General features: G+C 50.0%; 1 protein-coding gene across 1 annotated transcript in view; it reads right to left on the bottom strand.

Moving 5' to 3' along the window:
- The window catches only part of OTOG (otogelin), an 84,839-nt gene that overhangs the window by 50,884 nt on the left and 16,146 nt on the right, over window positions 1-17,809 (bottom strand). The window contains exons 16-23 of the mRNA XM_024731592.1: window positions 10,812-10,944; window positions 9,759-9,936; window positions 8,050-8,174; window positions 6,973-7,185; window positions 5,247-5,439; window positions 3,819-3,893; window positions 3,154-3,197; window positions 1,621-1,780 (exon numbers count right to left, since the gene is read on the bottom strand). Of these exons, the coding sequence (XP_024587360.1) occupies window positions 1,621-1,780; window positions 3,154-3,197; window positions 3,819-3,893; window positions 5,247-5,439; window positions 6,973-7,185; window positions 8,050-8,174; window positions 9,759-9,936; window positions 10,812-10,944 (1,121 nt within the window). The remainder of the gene's footprint in view (window positions 1-1,620; window positions 1,781-3,153; window positions 3,198-3,818; window positions 3,894-5,246; window positions 5,440-6,972; window positions 7,186-8,049; window positions 8,175-9,758; window positions 9,937-10,811; window positions 10,945-17,809) is intronic.

The following is a 17,809-nucleotide window of genomic DNA, read 5'->3' as shown; positions in this document are numbered from 1 at the left end:
ATTAAGTGACCTGTCCGACATCATACAGCTAGTGACAAACATTAAGTCCTCTGGACCGTGGATGCTCTTGGCACAGCACCAGGACCTGGATTGAACTTTGGGAGGCCAGAAGCAGAGGAAGAGGATTCAGGTACTGTCCTGCTCAGACTGGTCCTGCAAACAGCCAGCCGGGCCTCACAGACAAGAAAACTGTGGCCCAAGTGGTCATGTAACTTGTCAAAATCACCGAGCCCTTAGAAATCTTCACATCCTATCCTACCTTTTGGAGCCTGGGGACTGAAAAGGGAGCCCCACTCTGGCTTCGGGATCTTCTGAGTTAAACTAATCCCTCAGGTTGGACATTGCTTTAGAACCTTGCTACTCAAAGTGTGGCTCCTAGACCAGCAGCATCAGCAACCCCCGGGAGCTTGTTAGAAATGCAGAGTCTTGGGCCTAGGGTCCTGTGCGAGTTCTCCAAACCTCACAGGTCTCCCTTGTGGATGCCCTTGCCTGGGAAAGGGCAGGCTCATAAACCACATCATGACCTCTGTGTAGGGACCAGACTCCAGGCCTCACAGAGCCAGCACGCTCTGGCCAAAGGGCAGGGTTTGCAGTAAGCAGAGTTGGGTTTGAGTCATGGATCTCTGGGCAGACCACTTCCCTGCACCCCACCCTTGGCCTCAGTGTCTTCATCTGCAAAATGGGAATAATGATCCTCCCCTCCTTTCTCCCGAGGATGCTCTGAGATTGAAGGAGATCATTATATCAACGTGTTTTATAAACAGCAAAACTCCAACTGACTATTCCCTCCCTTTCCGACCCTAGAAGCTCTGACCCCCTTCTCACGTCCTTTGGCTGCCGGGCCTGGGCTGGGACTCCCAGTTTAGCCCTGTTCTCCGCACATGCTGAGGACACAGCCCAGTGCTGCCAAGTCATGGGACGAGGTGCCCAACTGTCTTCTCAGCCTAGACCTGAAGCAAGACCAGCATCAGGAACGAGAACTGGCAGAGCGGGGCGCTGGGCCCCTGCAGCCACCTCGGCATGCAGAGCATCAATGAGGCGACCTACAAAACTCAGCTCATGCAGACCACCCAGCTGTGATGGCAGCATCTCGGGCACCCAGGAGGGAGACTACTTCCACAGGGTGGGGCCTTTCTTTTTCAAGTATTACAGGGGCCTGAGCCCTCCACCTGGTCAGAATTTTGCAGGGATGAAGGTTGAGAGCTAAACACGGGTTTCCTCTCTCATAGTCTTCAGTCCACGAGGCCTCTAGGGTATGCCCGGCACCCAGCCAGTGGTTGGCACCTCACTTAATCCTCCAACAATCTCTTGAGGTGGTAGGAATTATTATTATTCCCATTCTACAGATGAAAAACTGAGCCTCAAAGGGGCTAGGCCCCTTCCTTGTCCAAGGCCACATGCTGGTGAGAAGCAGAGGCAGGTGGACCCCCCTCCAGCTTGGCTCCCCACCCTCCTGCTCTTTCTCAGATTCTCGCTAGTCATTATACTGTCACTGGCCAGCTGTGGGCTGGTGCCTCCCTGCAAGGCTGTGTGAGGTTTTCCCTGCCCCTCACTCCACGTTATGGTCCCTGGTTCTGCCAGCCTTCGGGAGTGGTAACCCATGGCAACACAGATACATACCCTTGGGGACAGGCGCATCCTGACAGGCAGGGGCCACGGGCTGGCACGCTCAGGCTCAGGTTCAGCAGCTGCTGCTCACACGTCCTCTCTCTGCTCAGCTCAGGGTCGGTGTGCAGGTCACTGCAGTTCACGAAGACCTGGCCTGCTGGACAGGCAGCAGCTGGAAGAGGAGAGGGTGGTGCTGGCAAGAGCCTGGACACTCAGCAGGGTGCTTGGAACACCTGGGCCTGGGGTGGGTTCCTGGGCAGCAGGGCGGGCCAGGGAGACCTGCGGACCAGCATCTGGAGGATGCAGGCAGAGATGGGGCTCTGATGCTTTCTCATGCCCTTGCTGCCCCTGAGGCATTCCTTGGGTTCCCAAGCGCACATCACAGTGGGCGGGAGGGGTATGTGCTGTCCCACAATAGGACAACCACCACCAGTACCAATTACTGGACATGTCCTTTCCACCAGGTACTGTTCCAGGCCCCTCATGTGCATTTTCTTATTCGATCCTGCAACAACTCGGTGGCCAGGGGACTTTTAACAACATGGAAGTCAACTTCCCATTTACCTGTATTTCTGTGACATAAACCCACTCTCTCTCCCAGAGCCTTCAGTCATGTCGGCCGTATACACTTATACCATGTGAGCGATCTTTTTTAGGAAAATCAATAAAGGGGGTCTGAGTTCTATGCCCACCCTGGGATGGAACAGAGAGAAAGGGATAGCTACAGGAGATGAAATAAAAGTCCTAAAGGGCAGAAACCTGAAGCCAGAAACAACAAAAACACTCTCAGGGACATACACGAAATGTGGGGAGAACATAGGAATCTAGGTTATATACAAGAGAGGAAGTGAAGGTTCAGAGAGGTGAAGTGAGTTACCCAGGGCTGCACAGGTAGTGAGTGCTGGGCAGGATCTGAACCCAGGGCTACCTGAGTTTGGAGGCCCTGCTCTTTGCCACCTGCCATATGTTTATTCTCTGATCTCCTCTGTGCCAATCTCCATACTTAGTGGCATCATCCACCCCAGGAGGTCCTCCCTGAAGGCTCCAGCCTCCTTGCCCTACCACCTCCAAGGCCCTCACAGGCTGATCCACCAGTGTGCCACCCTGATGCCCCCATCTCTACTGCCTGTGAGCGTCTCAAAGGCTCAGCCTATCCTCCCCACTGCTGTGATCCCACATCCCGCACTGGACACAGTCAGCCTCAGTAGACACGTGATGGTTCGACAGAGGAAATCCAGGACCCAGGGGAGGTCAAGGGACTGTCCAGATACCCCAACTGGTTACCCCTGAGGGAGATGGAGTCTCAGCATCTCCTCGAGAAGCGGGAGGGACAGCCACTTGAGTGGGGCTGAGGTTGGGACAGGATTTCACAATGCCACCCTCCAAGCTGGAACCTTTCCCGAGAGGGCAAAGAACAGAGAAGGCTCGGTGCGGCACAAGACCTGGGGTGGGGTGTCCCTGTCCTGGTCTGTCCTCGAGCTCTCCACGCCCCTCTCCACAACCCCACTACCATGAAGGAGGCCCCACCCTCCCTGTCACCCTTACCTGGGGCTCTGCTACCACAGCTCATGACCCCATCTTTGCAGTGGCTGCAGAGAGAGAGAGAGGCACTGGGATCAGCCCACCCAGTCACTGCAGGGCCCAGAGACCTCGAGTTACTGCACTCAGGTTACTGCAGGATTCAGAAGGACATGCCCACTTCTGTCCCTGGCTCCCTGTGCAGAGGGGGACGGTGGGTGTTGCTTCATAGAAAGTTTTGCACTGCTGAATTTTCTTTAGTCAGCAACTTCCATTTAAAGAGAGGATAATAGGACTTCCCTGGTGGTCCAGTGGTTAAGACTCCACGCTTCCACTGCAGGGGGCGCGGGTTCAATCCCTGGTCTGGGAAGTTCCCGCATGGCCTGCAGCGCAGCCAGACTAAGATTAAAAATAATAATAATCGGGCTTCTCTGGTGGCGCAGTGGTTGAGGGTCCGCCTGACGATGCAGGGGACACGGGTTCGTGCCCCGGTCCGGGAGGATCCCACATGCCGCGGAGCGGCTGGGCCCGTGAGCCATGGCCACTGAGCCTACATGTCCAGAGCCTGTGCTCCGCAACGGGAGAGGCCACAGCAGTGAGAGGCCCGCGTAACGCAAAAAAAATTTTTAAATAAAATTTTAAAATAATAATAATAAAGAGAAGATAATAATGCTGCTGTCTAAGGAGCTCACCAGTGGCCTAGAGATGGGATGTCACTGTCTCCAGGGGGATAATCCATTCCTTGGAAGTGGCAGGAGCACTGGTTCCTATACAAGCCGGGAACAGAGAAAGGTGGGCCAGCTCAGGAGCTGGGGCAGGAACAGCCAAGGACAGGGACCCCACCCCTCAGCCAGCCAGGGGCATTCAGACCCAGCATCCGTTCTGATGGGTCAGTGCCTATATCACACAGGTTGTTAAAATACTGTGAACACCAGGCTAGGCCCTCCAAATACGTCATCTTTCTAGCATAAGGAGAACCTTATGCTACTGTCTCTGCAGGCTCCTCTTTGTAGGTCATCTGAGGCCAAAGACTGTGTTGCCTTCTCACATACCTCCCATGGCACCTGTCGGTTACAGCCAAGTGCAGGCCTTGAAGCATAGCAGTCGAGGGCTGGAAGGGATGTCTGAACTCATCCAACCCCAGTGCTTCTCACCACCTTCTCCCTCTAAATCCTCCTCCACCCCATATAACCCTCAGAGGCTCCCTTCCCTGGCAATGCTCAAACTCAAGGGGTCGGGGCAGGGCACACATCTGGATCTCAAGGGAGGACTGTAGCTACAAAAGGTCTCTGAGTGAGTGAATCAAATATGCTCCCTAAAGGGGCTTCTCTCCAGCTCCCCCATTATTCAGTTGAATGTGATACCATTTTACAGATGGAGAAATAGGCCTGGAGGGGAACAAGGACCTTGGCAGTCAGCCCCAGGATCCTGTGAGGTGAGGTCACCACCTCCCACCTCCCCCACAACTCTGCTCTCTAGCCACACCAAGAATGCCCCCAGGCAGGTCTCAGGGCCTTCCCCTTGTGCCCCTCCGCCTGGAGCACTCTTCACTCAAATCTCTGCTCAAATGTCACCTCATCAGAAAGGCCTTCCTCCCACGCTCACTTCATATGACATATGACATAACAGTAACCCCTCCCTGTCCCAGGACCCTCTGTTCTCACTCTGCTGTATTTGGCTCTTGTTACCACCAGACCCATGAAGGATCTGTTTATTTGCTTATTATCTGTCTCACCACCCAGAATGTGAGCTCTGTGAGGGCAGGACTCTGTTTTGTTCGTTGCTGAATTCCCGCGGCCTAGAAATGTCTGGAACATACATGGTCAGTAAAGATTTGTGGAAGGAGAGGAGAGATGAGGGCAGAGACCCTGTTGGCTCTGCGGGTTGTTCTGGGCTGGAGCAAAGAGCCAGCGCTGAGAAGAGAGGCCAGGGAAGGGGGAGGGGTGTCTAGAAGAGGAAGCCCACCCGACCACTGACCCAGCTTACCCTCCAAGCTCTGCCCCGAGATTGTGAGATGAAGTAGGGACATGAGAGGCCCAGTCAGGCACCCCAGTTTCATATGCTCTGGAGACCCCCAGCCTCATCACCACCTGACACAGAGCTCAAGCCAGCCTGCTCACCTGGGAACACAGAGGTCAGCCTGGGTGTCCAGATAGGTGTCTGGTGGGCAGGCACAGCCCTCCACACACTCGTCCCCGCTGAGGCTGCTGCCACCATCAACTCCACAGGCCTCAGGGCCGGCTAGGTCCTGGCAGGTTTGTCCACACGGAGCCACACAGGGGCTGTACTCCTTGGTAGCCTCACAGGACAGTGCTGTAGTGAGGAATGTAACTGTGCTTTGTTTCTCTCTTACTCACAACTGTGTGGGGTGGAGTCATCAGCATAAAGAGGAGAACTGAGAACCAGAGAAGTTAAGACATTTGTCCAAGGTCACACAGCAGGTCAAGTTCACAGCTGAGATCTGAAACCAGTCTGCCTCCCACTGCACCAGAATGGCAGAGCCACAGAGGTGGGTCCCACCTCCCAAGTTCAGCCTGGACCCTGCCATTGGTATTTCCTTTTCTCTGCAGGGCGTTCCTCTTAGGTAGTGATACTGCGGAAGGAGTGGAAATCACTGCCCCCTGACAGCCCTGCACTCACCCATAGACACACATGCACAGGTTTGTAAATACACACACACTTCTGCCTCTCTCGCTTCCATGGGTTATGAAGATCAATTGTGCTCCCTCCAGTAGCCTCTCAGGGCCCTTTGTCCAAGACTCAGGGTTGCCCTCTCCTCATCTGGACACCATCCCACTCCCCTGGGGTCTCCCACAGTCTGTCAGGGCCAGTAGAGCCACCTAGACCGCCAAGCCCAGTTGTTCTCACCCTGGCTGCACATCAAAGCCACCTGGGAGCTTTTAAAAATGTTGACCCCTGCCCCTCACTGCCAGATACATTGTTTTAATTGATACTGGATATGGCTCAGACAGGTGCATTTTTTTAAAGTTCCCATGATGATTCTAATGTGGTCCTATCCAACCAGCTCTGGAGAAACTTTGACTCAGAGACGGGCAGGGCCTTGTCACAGACACACAGAAAGTTACCTGCAGGGCTGGAATAAAACTCAGGTCTCCTGACTCCCAGTACAGTAAGCCCCCTACATACAAACCTTCGAGTTATGAACTTTCAAAGATGCGAACGTATTATAAACCTATTATAGTACAGTACTATACAGCCGATTGTGTCAGTTGGGTACCTTAGGCTAACTTTGTTTGACTTAGGAACAAACTGAACTTACGAACATGCTCTAGGAACGGAACTAATTCATACGTAGGAGACTTACAGTGAGGCCCTGTGCTGGAGCTGGGGGCACAGAGATGACCAAGACATGGAGAGGTGTGTGGCCTGGCATAGGAGTGGGGGTGGGTACGGGCCAGCCCAGGCCCATTGAGCCACATGTGCACTCAAACCTGAGGGCCACACAGCCAGTGATCTTTAGAAAGTTCACTCTGGCTGCAGTGAGAAGAGGCTATAGGGGCACCTGTTAGGTAGCTGTGACTAGGGTGGTGGCAATGGCGGTGGTGAGAACTGGCTGAATTTGCAGTTGACCAGACTTACAGGACTTGGAGAGGGACTGGAGGTGACACGTGCCCCAGGTGTCAGGCCTGGGTAATCCATGGATGGGGGCCCTCGGCAGAGATGGAGAGCACAGGAGGAGAAGCAGTTTGGGAGGAAAGAGTGTTAGGCTGGAGGAGACTGTAGGACGTCCCAGGGGAGAGTTCAGGGGGGCAGGTGGACACTCAGATCTGGAGCTCCGGCTCCTCCAGCCATCCTCACATGGGCACACAAGCGTGGGGCGCTCACCACAGGCTGGCAGGTGGGCACGGAAGTCGACGGGGAGCCCATGGCGCTGGCACAGGTGGGCATAGTGGGCTAGCGTGGCACACAGGCAGGGCTGCCCACAGCGGCAAGTGTCCCGGCGGCACTGCTCAAAGTAGGGCACAGGGCTCAGGTACGCGGAGCAGGGCGCAAACAGCTCCCCAGTGAGCACGCTGCAGGACTGCAGGGCGTAGGAGGCTGCAGACAGACAAACGGGCCGAGGGTCAGAGGTCTGGTTTGCCTGGTGCCCCAGGCCCCAGTCTCTCCCTCCCTCCTTCCCCACAGCTCAGGGGACTCTGTACACGGGAGTGTGTGTGTACGTGTGTGCGCATGCACAGGCACTCGTGCAACGCATTCTCATGCCAGGCATGAATCCATATGCCAGGAGGAAACAGACAAAAGTCCCTGCCCTCATACAGCAGACATTCTGGTTGGAGGAGACCATCACTAGACGACTTACATAGTAAATTAAAGGGGAAGAATCTAAGGAGAGAGAGAAAGCTAGGAAGGAGAATGGGGATTGCAAGTTGGGGCGGGAGGGGAATTGTGATTTTAAACCCAGTGGTCCGAAGCCCTCAGTGGAAAGATGTTTGACCAAAAACTCGAAAGAGGTGAGAGAGTGAGGCATGTGTTTATGAGGGAAAAACATTCCAGGTGAAGGGAACAGCAAATGCAAAGACGTGGAGAGGACCAGGCTGTGTAGGAAGAGAGCAAGGAGGCCAGTGCAGCTGGAGGAAGGGGGAGGGTGGGAGGTGAATGGGGCAGGAGGTGAGATAAGGGGGATGGGAGGAGAGCGTAGAGCCTGGTGGGGCCACTGTGAGACCTCGGACTTTTGCCCTGGGATGGGGGAGCTGGTACAAATGTGTGTGTAGGTGACAGGGATAGGATGTGAGGTTCCCTTCTGCCTGTCCCTCACCAGAAGGGAAGCCCAGTCCCCTCCCCGCACCTTCTCCTTTCTGATCACTCCTACCCAATGTGGTCAACATCCTCATGCCCAGCTTCCCATTTCATCTCTCTCAAACCAGTCACACCCATCCTCCCTCCCCTCCCCGATCACCTCACCGGCTTGCAGGTGCACATCACAGGGGTCCACCGGGGAGCCAGAGACCAGCGGGAAGCAGGCGGACAGTGTTTTCCAAGAATTGCCAAAGAGTTGTGGGGTGCTCTCAGGCACACCCACTGGGGACCTGCAGCCACGGCAGAGCCACATTCACACACTGGCCCACGTGCACCCAAGCGAACGTACAGCATACACCCAGGTAAGCATCCACCTGCCCATGTACACACACGCACACACACCCACAGAACACAAATACATGCCAGCCACGCAAACAGCCAAGGGGATCTACACACATTCACACACATACAATTACAGATGTGCGTGCATACACACACCCATCACGTTCAACAGGCTCCTAATGGGCTTGAGGCCATACACTGTCCCACCCTCACCACCCATCCCAGTTCTTCACGTCAGAAAGAGATAAACGGGGACACCATCAACCAAACTTCACCACATTAAGACTTCCTCTTCCCTTCCCCAAGGGCAGTTCCCCCAAACTCCTTTGCCCTCCCTCTCTTTCCAGGTGGGAAATAGTCACATGAGGGGCAATAAAGGGGGGAAGGGGAGAAGCATGTTTCCTAGACAACACCAGTCTCCAAAGGTCACCGAACTGGGTGTAGATGGTAAAATGGAGAGAGATCATAGTGTCCATGAGGGGCAGGTTCTGCCTGGCGCCCACCACAGGCACATTATTGCTCCAGAGCAGTGAGAACACTCAAGTTACACAGAGCAGTATTGCCACCCAGAGTTCACAGTTAGCAGCATGGCAAGCAGCCCACACCGAACAAGGTCTGCCCTCACCATTCTAACCAGCTGCGCTAACACCAGCTCCACCAGGCAAGGCAGAGTAGAATGCTACATCTTAAAAGGTACATGCATGGAAAAGCTCTCAGGTTTTTCCTGTTCTTGCTTTTCCAAACAAATTCTCATTTCTGTCTGAAGAAAGCCTCTCATGTTTCCTTCTGCATCACCCACGCATGTAACTTGAAGGACTGGCCAGAACCTTCAGCCGTCAAAATCAACCCTTTGTTCTCCCTTCTGGAACGTCAGACTCTCGTCCTCTCTCAAATTCCTCAACTGTGTCCATGCCTAGATAGACTTTTCTCTCAACTCTCTGTCAGTCCATGGGAAATAGCCCTCCCCAGAATACTGGGAGGCTCACAGGATGCAAACCACAAGCACCAGGCAGGAAAGGTACGTGAGTTAAAATGGCCTGGTGGGATAGAAAGCAAGGGTTTGGGCGTCATTGGTTTACTGGGGGCTCATATTCATCTAAAAGTGTTCACAACCAGTTAAAACAGACAAAACCGTGAGCCAGATCAAACTCAGCCTGAGGTCCACCCATTTTAAGACCTCACTGTAAAACAGTATTTCTCAAAGTTATCTCTCTAGACCTCACAGACTAGAATCACAGAGGTGCTTATTAAAAATTAGATTCCCGGGCAGTACCCTAAATCAGATTCTTGAGGAGTGGGACCCAGGAATCAGCATTTTAACAAGCTCCCGGGATGATTCTTTGGCGCAAAGAATGCTTTAAAGAAACATACTTAAATTTAAATGTAGAGGACTAAATAATCAATGGTGCACGTTGGGAACACTGAGAGCCCACGGCAGCCCGGGAGAAACGTTCCTAGGCAGCGCCAGCCCGCATACACTCTTAAGGGGCCTGCCTCCCCTTCTCCTTCCAGTTCCGGGTCAGGGCACGTACAGGAAGTCGTCCTGCGTGTTGCCGTTGAAGGTGCCGCAGAGGCCCACAGTGTCTTCTACCCATCGCTGGTCCACCTGTAGGTACAGCCGTGGTCCTTCGCGGTCGTAGAGCACCCGCACACCCACGTTGGTCCTCACGCGCAGGAACACGGACGAGAGCCTCCGGATTTCAAAGGCGTCTGGGCACAGAACCGGAGCGGGGATGTAGGAGGTTCAGACAGTATCACCCCATCCACCGCCACCACCTACATGGCCCACGCTGACCCCCATACCCAGCCCAGTCTTCACACACAGTGAGGCTCTGCCTGGGGGTTGGTTTGGGGAGCCTTGAGAAAATCCTATTCAATGATTAAGTCAGGACCCAGGAATAACCTACCATGGCAGCTCCCGCTGAGAAATTTCTTCTAGCATCGAGTGCCAATTAAAGCTTTGCCTCCCTAAGTCGTGTGTTTCCTTTTCTAGCAAAGGAGAATTCTGTTAACTACCCTTTTTTTTTTCCACAGTGACTACCAGGAAGCTCACAATATGATTTCTGATTCAATCGTAGCAATTTTAAGTTTTAGATTCAGTTGTAGTGAATTTTACACATTTTGTGGCTTGCCTTTTTTTCGGGGGGCAGGGCTCTTTACACTCTTGCATCTCCCCTCTTCCCAATCTTGAGCCCTTATCCTTTTTTAATTTTTTTCTGGTGCCATTTTATTTCTTAATGGTTTTGCCATTTTTGTTAGATGTGCTTCCTACGAGCTATCACAAATACCTTGTGAAATCAGAAAGGATAATAATTAATAGATAGTGAGAGTAGGGATGGAAGACAGTTCCATTAATATCCTAATGTTAGGAGAAGCCATCATACTGCCATGAAGCCCACTGTCATGTTGGGATGGGGACAAAGACAATTTTATAAGTCCAGAGTCCATGTTCCTGGGACCAAGGTGTCCCCCTGGCCTGATTCACCCAGTATTAGAATGTGAGCTGTTGCCCGTGTGGCAGTGCCTTTGGCCAGAAGAGCCTGGGCCGCCACCTTTCAGCTAGCTCTCATCCACCATGGCCGTACCGTCTGTGTAGGGTGGGGTGACCTTGTACTGGTCAAACAGAAGGACATCCCCTGCTTGGGTCAGGGTCACCTGCCTCCGAGGGTCCTGATGCAGAATCACTGACACTGACTGGACACAGACTCCATCCTGGTTCTAGAGAGAAAGGAAGGCCAAAGGGCCAGAGTTAGTCTGTCTTGCCTGCTGGTCCCAACAGAGCCCTCCAAAGGCAGGGATTTCAGCACAGTCTGAGGCTAGGGGAAGCCTCCCCACAGTGACAGAGGCCCAAAGGACATTAGGGGTCCTCTAACCAAATGCTTTCATCTGGGGAATGGGAAGGCAGAGGCACAGACTGGAGAAGGTTAGTGGCAGAACTGGGAAAATACAAATAAAAATGATAGTCAACCCTCAGGCTATGACACAGAGCAGAGATGGACCCCAGATGACCCAGAGTCCAGCCCCAGAAACACTGGCCTCCCCACTTGACTACAATCCAGGACTTTAATTTCATCCTTTTATGGGTGTTTATGTAGCTCTTTCTATGTGTCACATCTTGCAGAGTATCAAGCTCCGCTCATAAGCAGGCAGGAAATGAGCTAATATTCTCTAGGCCTCAGGTTCTCATCTCTGAAATGGGTAGTACACATTGGGCCCGTTCATACCTCCCTTCCACAGAAGATGGTCACACAGTCATACATGATGAAAATGATATAGTCCCTGCCCTCAAGAAGAATAGATATTCGTGTGGGATACAGACATTAAATAAGTAATTACAAAGTTGGTTAATTTTTACTGTGATCAGTGCTGAAAAGAGGTGTAGGGTGCTAGGAAAGCATATAGTGAGGGAAGGAGACTTAGCCTGCAGAGATAGGAAAGGTCATCCTAGGGAATGATAATAGTAATGTAACAATAATATAACAGTTATACTACAACATTATTAAAACATAATAATAACAGCTAACTTTGGAGTTATGTTCAAGTACCATCCTGATATATTTTTTAACATATTTACCCACCTAATCGTCATAGCAATCCTATTCGGTAAGTACTACTAACAACTCCATTTTGCAGATCAGAAAACTGAGGCATGGGAAAAAAGCTCAAGAGCCATGTGAGCTGAGATCAGAGGATGCATAGAAGCTGTGGGTAACGGAAGAAGGCAATGGGGAAGACATCTAGGCAGAAGGAACAACCTGTACAAAATCCCTGACAGGAAGGCTTTTACTGTATTCAGGGATGTAAAAGAAGACCAGAGGGGTCAGAGCCCACTGGGCAAAGTGGTTTAAGGTTCAAGAGGTAGGCAGAGGGCTTCCCTGGTTGCACAGTGGTTGAGAATCTGCCTGCTAATGCAGGGAACACAGGTTCGAGCCCTGGCCTGGGAGGATCCCGCGTGCCGCAGAGCAGCTAGGCCCGTGAGCCACAACTACTGAGCCTGCGCTTCTGGAGCCTGTGCTCCGCAACAAGAGAGGCCGCGATAGTGAGAGGCCCGCGCACCGCGATGAAGAGTGGCCCCCACTTGCCACAGCTAGAGAAAGCCCTCGCACAGAAACAAAGATGCAACACAGCAAAAATAAATTAATTAATTAAGAGTTAGGACTTCAACATATTCATTTAAAAAAAAAACAAAAACGAGGTAGGCAGGGGCCAGCTTAGGCAGAGCTTTGTAATATTTTTGGACTTTATCCTAAGTTCAAAGACAGCCAGAGAAAGTGTAACAGGAAAGTAATACAATCGAGCACTGAAATGAACTGATCAGAGCTTGAAACTTTTCAGAAAGACATTGTACAACCAGTTATGACCTTTCTTTTAAGTTTCTGCCCAAGGGGACAATCCCTGAAACAGCTCAAAATCATCGTGCCTAAAACATCACCTTTATGTCAAACCCACTTATCCTCTGGTCCCCCCTGGACATGTCACTGGTGCAGGAAGAAAGCCTGCACCTTTAGTCAGTCTTCGGTTCAAATCCTGATGTCACTGAAAGCCATAAGACCCTAAAGAACGCACTTAAGTTCTACAAACCTCTGTTCTCTCCTCTGCAAAATAGAGATACAACATGTGGTTGGTCCTCCCTATTGGATACATATAAGAAAAGTGCATGAAATACTTTGGGGTTGCATTTGTCAAAGCCACAGAACTTTACAGCATAAAGAGTGAACACTAATGTGTGCAATTTTAAAAAGTTATGTAGGAGGTCAGGGGATCCCAGAATGGAATGCAGACTGTGACAGAAGAATCTAATATATTACAAATACATGGAACAACCTCACTAAAGGGGTTTTGGGGAAAGCTGTTGACCTAAGTTACTTTGGAAATAAATGGAGTTTGTAAGACTACGAGCAAAAGGAATTGTGCCTAAGCGCTGTACTCTACTTGATAAAGTTATTTCCCATGGAGATACAGGATAATAATTCAGATTCTCTTCTACATGTATGCTGGAATTGAACAGTTAGGTAAATGAATAGGTGAATAATGGAAGCCAGGTTTCTTACTGTTGGAGTGGGTGTTTAGAGATAAGCAAGGGGAGGAGGCTAGAATGATCCATACGGCAGTACCTTAGAGTTGGAACATGAGTATGAACTCCTGATTAGCACACATCATATGTTTATTTATAGAAATATTTATCGATATGTGTACATATGTTGGTTAGGCAAGGATATGCATGGGTTATTCACATATTTCCTTTCTCTGTCAGCTGAAATGGCCTAAAAGAAATGATGCCCCAGAAGCCATGAGCATACCTAGTGCGTGCCCAGGTCTTGGTTTCTGACACCATTCTCTAATAAAAGGAGCCAAGAAAGCCTGGTAATATTTTTGCAGAAATGGCTGATTCTAGGACTGGGACAGGAAATATACGAGATGAGCCTGGTACATGTTGTAGGGCCGAAAGGTTAAGGAAGTATGTACGCACACACAGAGTGATGGAGGTGTGTCAAAGGGACACAGGAGGCACGTGAAAGACTGCCCAATGTCCAAAGCTGAACAATCTGAGTAAAAAAATAAAAAAGTATTGGATTATAAACCAAATTATAAATTAAGTATCCATGAGGGCTTCCCTGGTGGTGCAGTGGCTGAGAGTCCGCCTGCCGATGCAGGGGACACGGGTTCGTGACCCGGTCTGGGAAGATCCCACATGCCACGGAGCGGCTGGGCCCGTGGGCCATGGCCACTGAGCCTGCGCGTCTGGAGCCTGTGCTCCGCAACGGGAGAGGCCACAGCAGTGAGAGGCCCACATACCGCAAATAAATAAATAAATAAATAAATAAAATAAATATCCACGAGCGCATGCTGATATAAATGACTGAATAAATATATCAGGGAGAAAAAAACGAATCTGCAGAAAAACTTGCATAAATTCTGTGCCTTCAAGGAGGGGAGCATAACTCCCCATTCTTCAAGTGTGGGCTGAACATAATGACTTTTCTTCCAAAGAGAAGAACAGTATGGAAAGGGGGAAAAAAGAGTAACTTCTCAGCTAGATGACTGAGTAACACTACCTCAGCTAGATGATCAAGGTCCATATCAACAATAATAAACCACGTTGATAGTGTGTACCCTTGGTAAGATGTGATGAAAATGACACCTTACCTCCGATCTTCCTCCCCCAAACCCACAACCCCACTCTAACCGTGAGAAAAACATCATACAAATTCCAAAAGAGGGGCATTCTACAAAGTAAGTGACTAGTATTCCTCAAAAGTTTCAAGGTCATCAAAAATGAAGTGTGAGAAACTATAACAGCCAAGAAGAGCCTAAGGAGATGTGATGACTAATGTAGTATCCTAGAACAGAAAAATGACATTAGGTAAAAAACTAAGGAAATCTGAATAAGGTATGGCTTTAGTTACTGATGTATCCATACTGGCTCATTATTTGTAATTAACGTAAGATGTTAATAATAGGTTGTGACAGGCTTTCTGGACAACATCCAGCCTTGGATCGGGCTCAGCTCTTCCTCCTGCTGGCTGTGGGTTGTCAGAAATGCCCCAAGCCTCTGTAAGCTTGTCTCATCATATTTAAAATAGGGAGAATAATAGTAACTACCACGTGGGGGTATTTTGAGCCTTAAACTAGATGCTGTATGCAAAAGTGGTTGAAGTTCCTAGCACTGTGCAAGTATTTTTCATCATCTTTTCTGTTACTGTCCTCACCCCACCCCATTCTGTTCACCCAGACTGAAGTCACAGCTTCCTCTTTGACTTTTCCTGCTTCTCTCCCACATCCCCCCTAACTTTACCAGCCACAGTCAGCCAGTTGCCAAGTCCTTCTGCTTCTGTGTTAATGCATTCTAGAACATTCCAACCTCACTGCCTTTCTCATGTGCTCTAATCCTCCTGGATTGCCCTTCCTCCCCATCCTCAAATATACATATTTTATTTCTGTTTCTCTTTCCAGGCCCACTTTTTAGGTCACTCAGCTCAAATGCCACCTCTGCCATGAGGCTTTCCCTCTTCCTTTCTTCTACCCCACAGGGGTATTTATTCCTTCACAGAACTCCCCTCTTACAGCACTGATGGTGCTGTATCTCGTACTGAAGCAACCGACCTGAGGACGTGACGGACCTCCCACATCAGGCTGTGAGCTCCTGGCAGGTAAGACCAGGTCAGATTCATTTGTGTAACCCTCACCGTGCCCAGCACAGGACTGGCCCAAAGCTGGCCCTCCATCAGTTCATCAGCATGGATGACGTCACAAGGAGGAGACCCGGCTCATGGTAAAAAGAACGTGCTATCAAGAGGCTCAGGCTGAGGCTGGCCAGCCAGTCAGGGACACGTTAGAGAGAGGGCTGAGTAAGGGACCCCCCGAGGTCCCACAGCCCTCAGGTATTCTAAGACGCCAGACCTCCGTAAGTGGGAAGGAGCCCAGCTGGACTGTGTCTGTCTGCCTTGCCTTTTGCCACCCTCAGGATGTGATGAGAGTGACCCAACTTTTGAGGACAAGTATTCTCTTAACTCAGATAGCAGCCAAGGTCAGGGCCAGGCCATTCTCTGGCAGAGAAAGGGGTGGGGGCCACTGAGCCCTAAAGAGGGAGAAAGCCCAGCCCTCCACCTAGTCCACAGCCCAGCATGGGTCCCCAAGGCCAGCGAGGGGCATGTCCAGCTGATGTCTGCTCACACTCAGGGCCTCAGTGCTGGGGCTGCAGAAGCCAGCAGCGAGGAGGGACTGGGGGGTGGCTCCCCTGGCTAGGGGTGTGAGCCCCTGCTCCTCTATTCCAGGAGGGGCTTCAGTGCCACCCAGACCAGGACTGGTGAGGTTGGCTAGCACAGTCAGCTCAGGGACAATGCAGTCACTACTGAGAGACAAACAAGCTCGCATCTACCCCAGACCTGCAGGTTGGCCTTTTGCTCAGTTATGTTCACAAGTGGTTGACACAGCTCAGGGCTCACCTCCTCTAGGAAGCCTTTCCTGATCCACCTCCTCCTCCCACCCAACATCTGGGTGAAACAATAACAGGGAAAATTTCCTCCATGGAGATCTACTCTGTACTGTCTATGTTGTCACAGCTCCTGTAACATAGTAGGTTATGGGGGTCACTTGTCTGCCTCACCCACCAAACTGTAAGGTCCAGGAGGGCAGAGCCAGTTCTAATTCATCCCAGTCCCAAAGACTCAACACAGCTTCTGGAAGACGTAGATGTTCAGTATATGCTGAATGAACGAATGAATAAACGAATACAGGGATGTTGAAGGTACAATCCAAGGAAGCAGAGATTAAGTTGAATTAGACCAATTTTAGAGATTTTTTTTTTTACCATTGCATCAAAAAGAATAAAATACCTAGGAATAAACCTACCTAAGGAGACAAAAGACCTGTATTCTAAAAGCTATAAGATGCTGATGAAAGAAATCAAAGATGACGCAAACAGATGGAAAGATATACCACGTTCTTGGATTGGAAGAATCAATACTGTCAAAATGACTATACTACCCAAGGCAATCTACAGATTCAATGCAATCCCTATCAAATTACCAATGGCATTTTTCACAGAACTAGAACAAAAAATTTTTAATTTGTATGGAAATGCAAAAGAACCCAAATAGCCAAAGCAATCCTGAGAAAGGAAAACGGAGCTAGGGATTTCCCTGGTGGTGCAGTGGTTAAGAATCCTCCTGCCAATGCAGGGGACTCGGTTTCGAGCCCTGCTCCAGGAAGATCCCACATGCCACAGAGCAACTAAGCTCATGCGCCACAACTGCTGAGCCTGTGTGCCACAACTACTGAAGCCCGCGTGCCTAGAGCCCATGCTTCACAACAAGAGAAGCCACTGCGATGAGAAGCCCGTGCACCACAACAAAGAGTAGCCCCTGCTTGCCACAACTAGAGAAAGCCCGTGTGCAGCAATGAAGACCCAATACAGCCAAAAATTAATTAATTAATTAATTTAAAAAAAGAAAAACAGAGCTGGAGGAATCAGGCTCCCTGACTTCAGACTATACTACAAAGCTCCAGCAATCAAAACAGTATGGTACTCATGCAAAAACAGAAATATAGATCAATGGAACAGGATAGAAAGCCCAGAAATAAACCTATGCACCTATGGTCAATTAATCTATGACAAAGGAAGCAAGAATATACAATGGAGAAAAGACAGTCTTTTCAATAAGTGGTGCTGGGAAAACTGGATAGCTACATGTAAAAGAATGAAGTTAGAACATTCTCTAACACTGTATACAAAAAAAAAACTCAAAATGGATCAAAGACCTAAATGTAAGGCTGGACACTATAAAACTCTAAGAGGAAAACATAGGCAGAACACTCTTTGACATAAGTTGCAGCAATATATTTTTTGATCCACCTTCTGGAGTAATGAAAATAAAAACAAAAATAAACAAATGGGACCTAATTAAACTTAAAAGCTTTTGCACAGCAAAGGAAACCATAAACAAAATGAAAAGACAACCCACAGAATGGGAGAAAATATTTGCAAATGAAGCAACTGACAAGGGATTAATCTCCAAAATATATAAATAGCTCATGCAGCTCTCTGTCAAAAAAAAAACCCAATCAAAAAATGGGCAGAATA

This window comes from Neophocaena asiaeorientalis, unplaced genomic scaffold, assembly GCF_003031525.2.
Source record: "Neophocaena asiaeorientalis asiaeorientalis breed wild unplaced genomic scaffold, Neophocaena_asiaeorientalis_V1.1 scaffold571, whole genome shotgun sequence".
NCBI classification, from domain to species: domain Eukaryota; kingdom Metazoa; phylum Chordata; class Mammalia; order Artiodactyla; family Phocoenidae; genus Neophocaena; species Neophocaena asiaeorientalis.
This window is presented reverse-complemented; position numbering and strand designations above follow the sequence as displayed.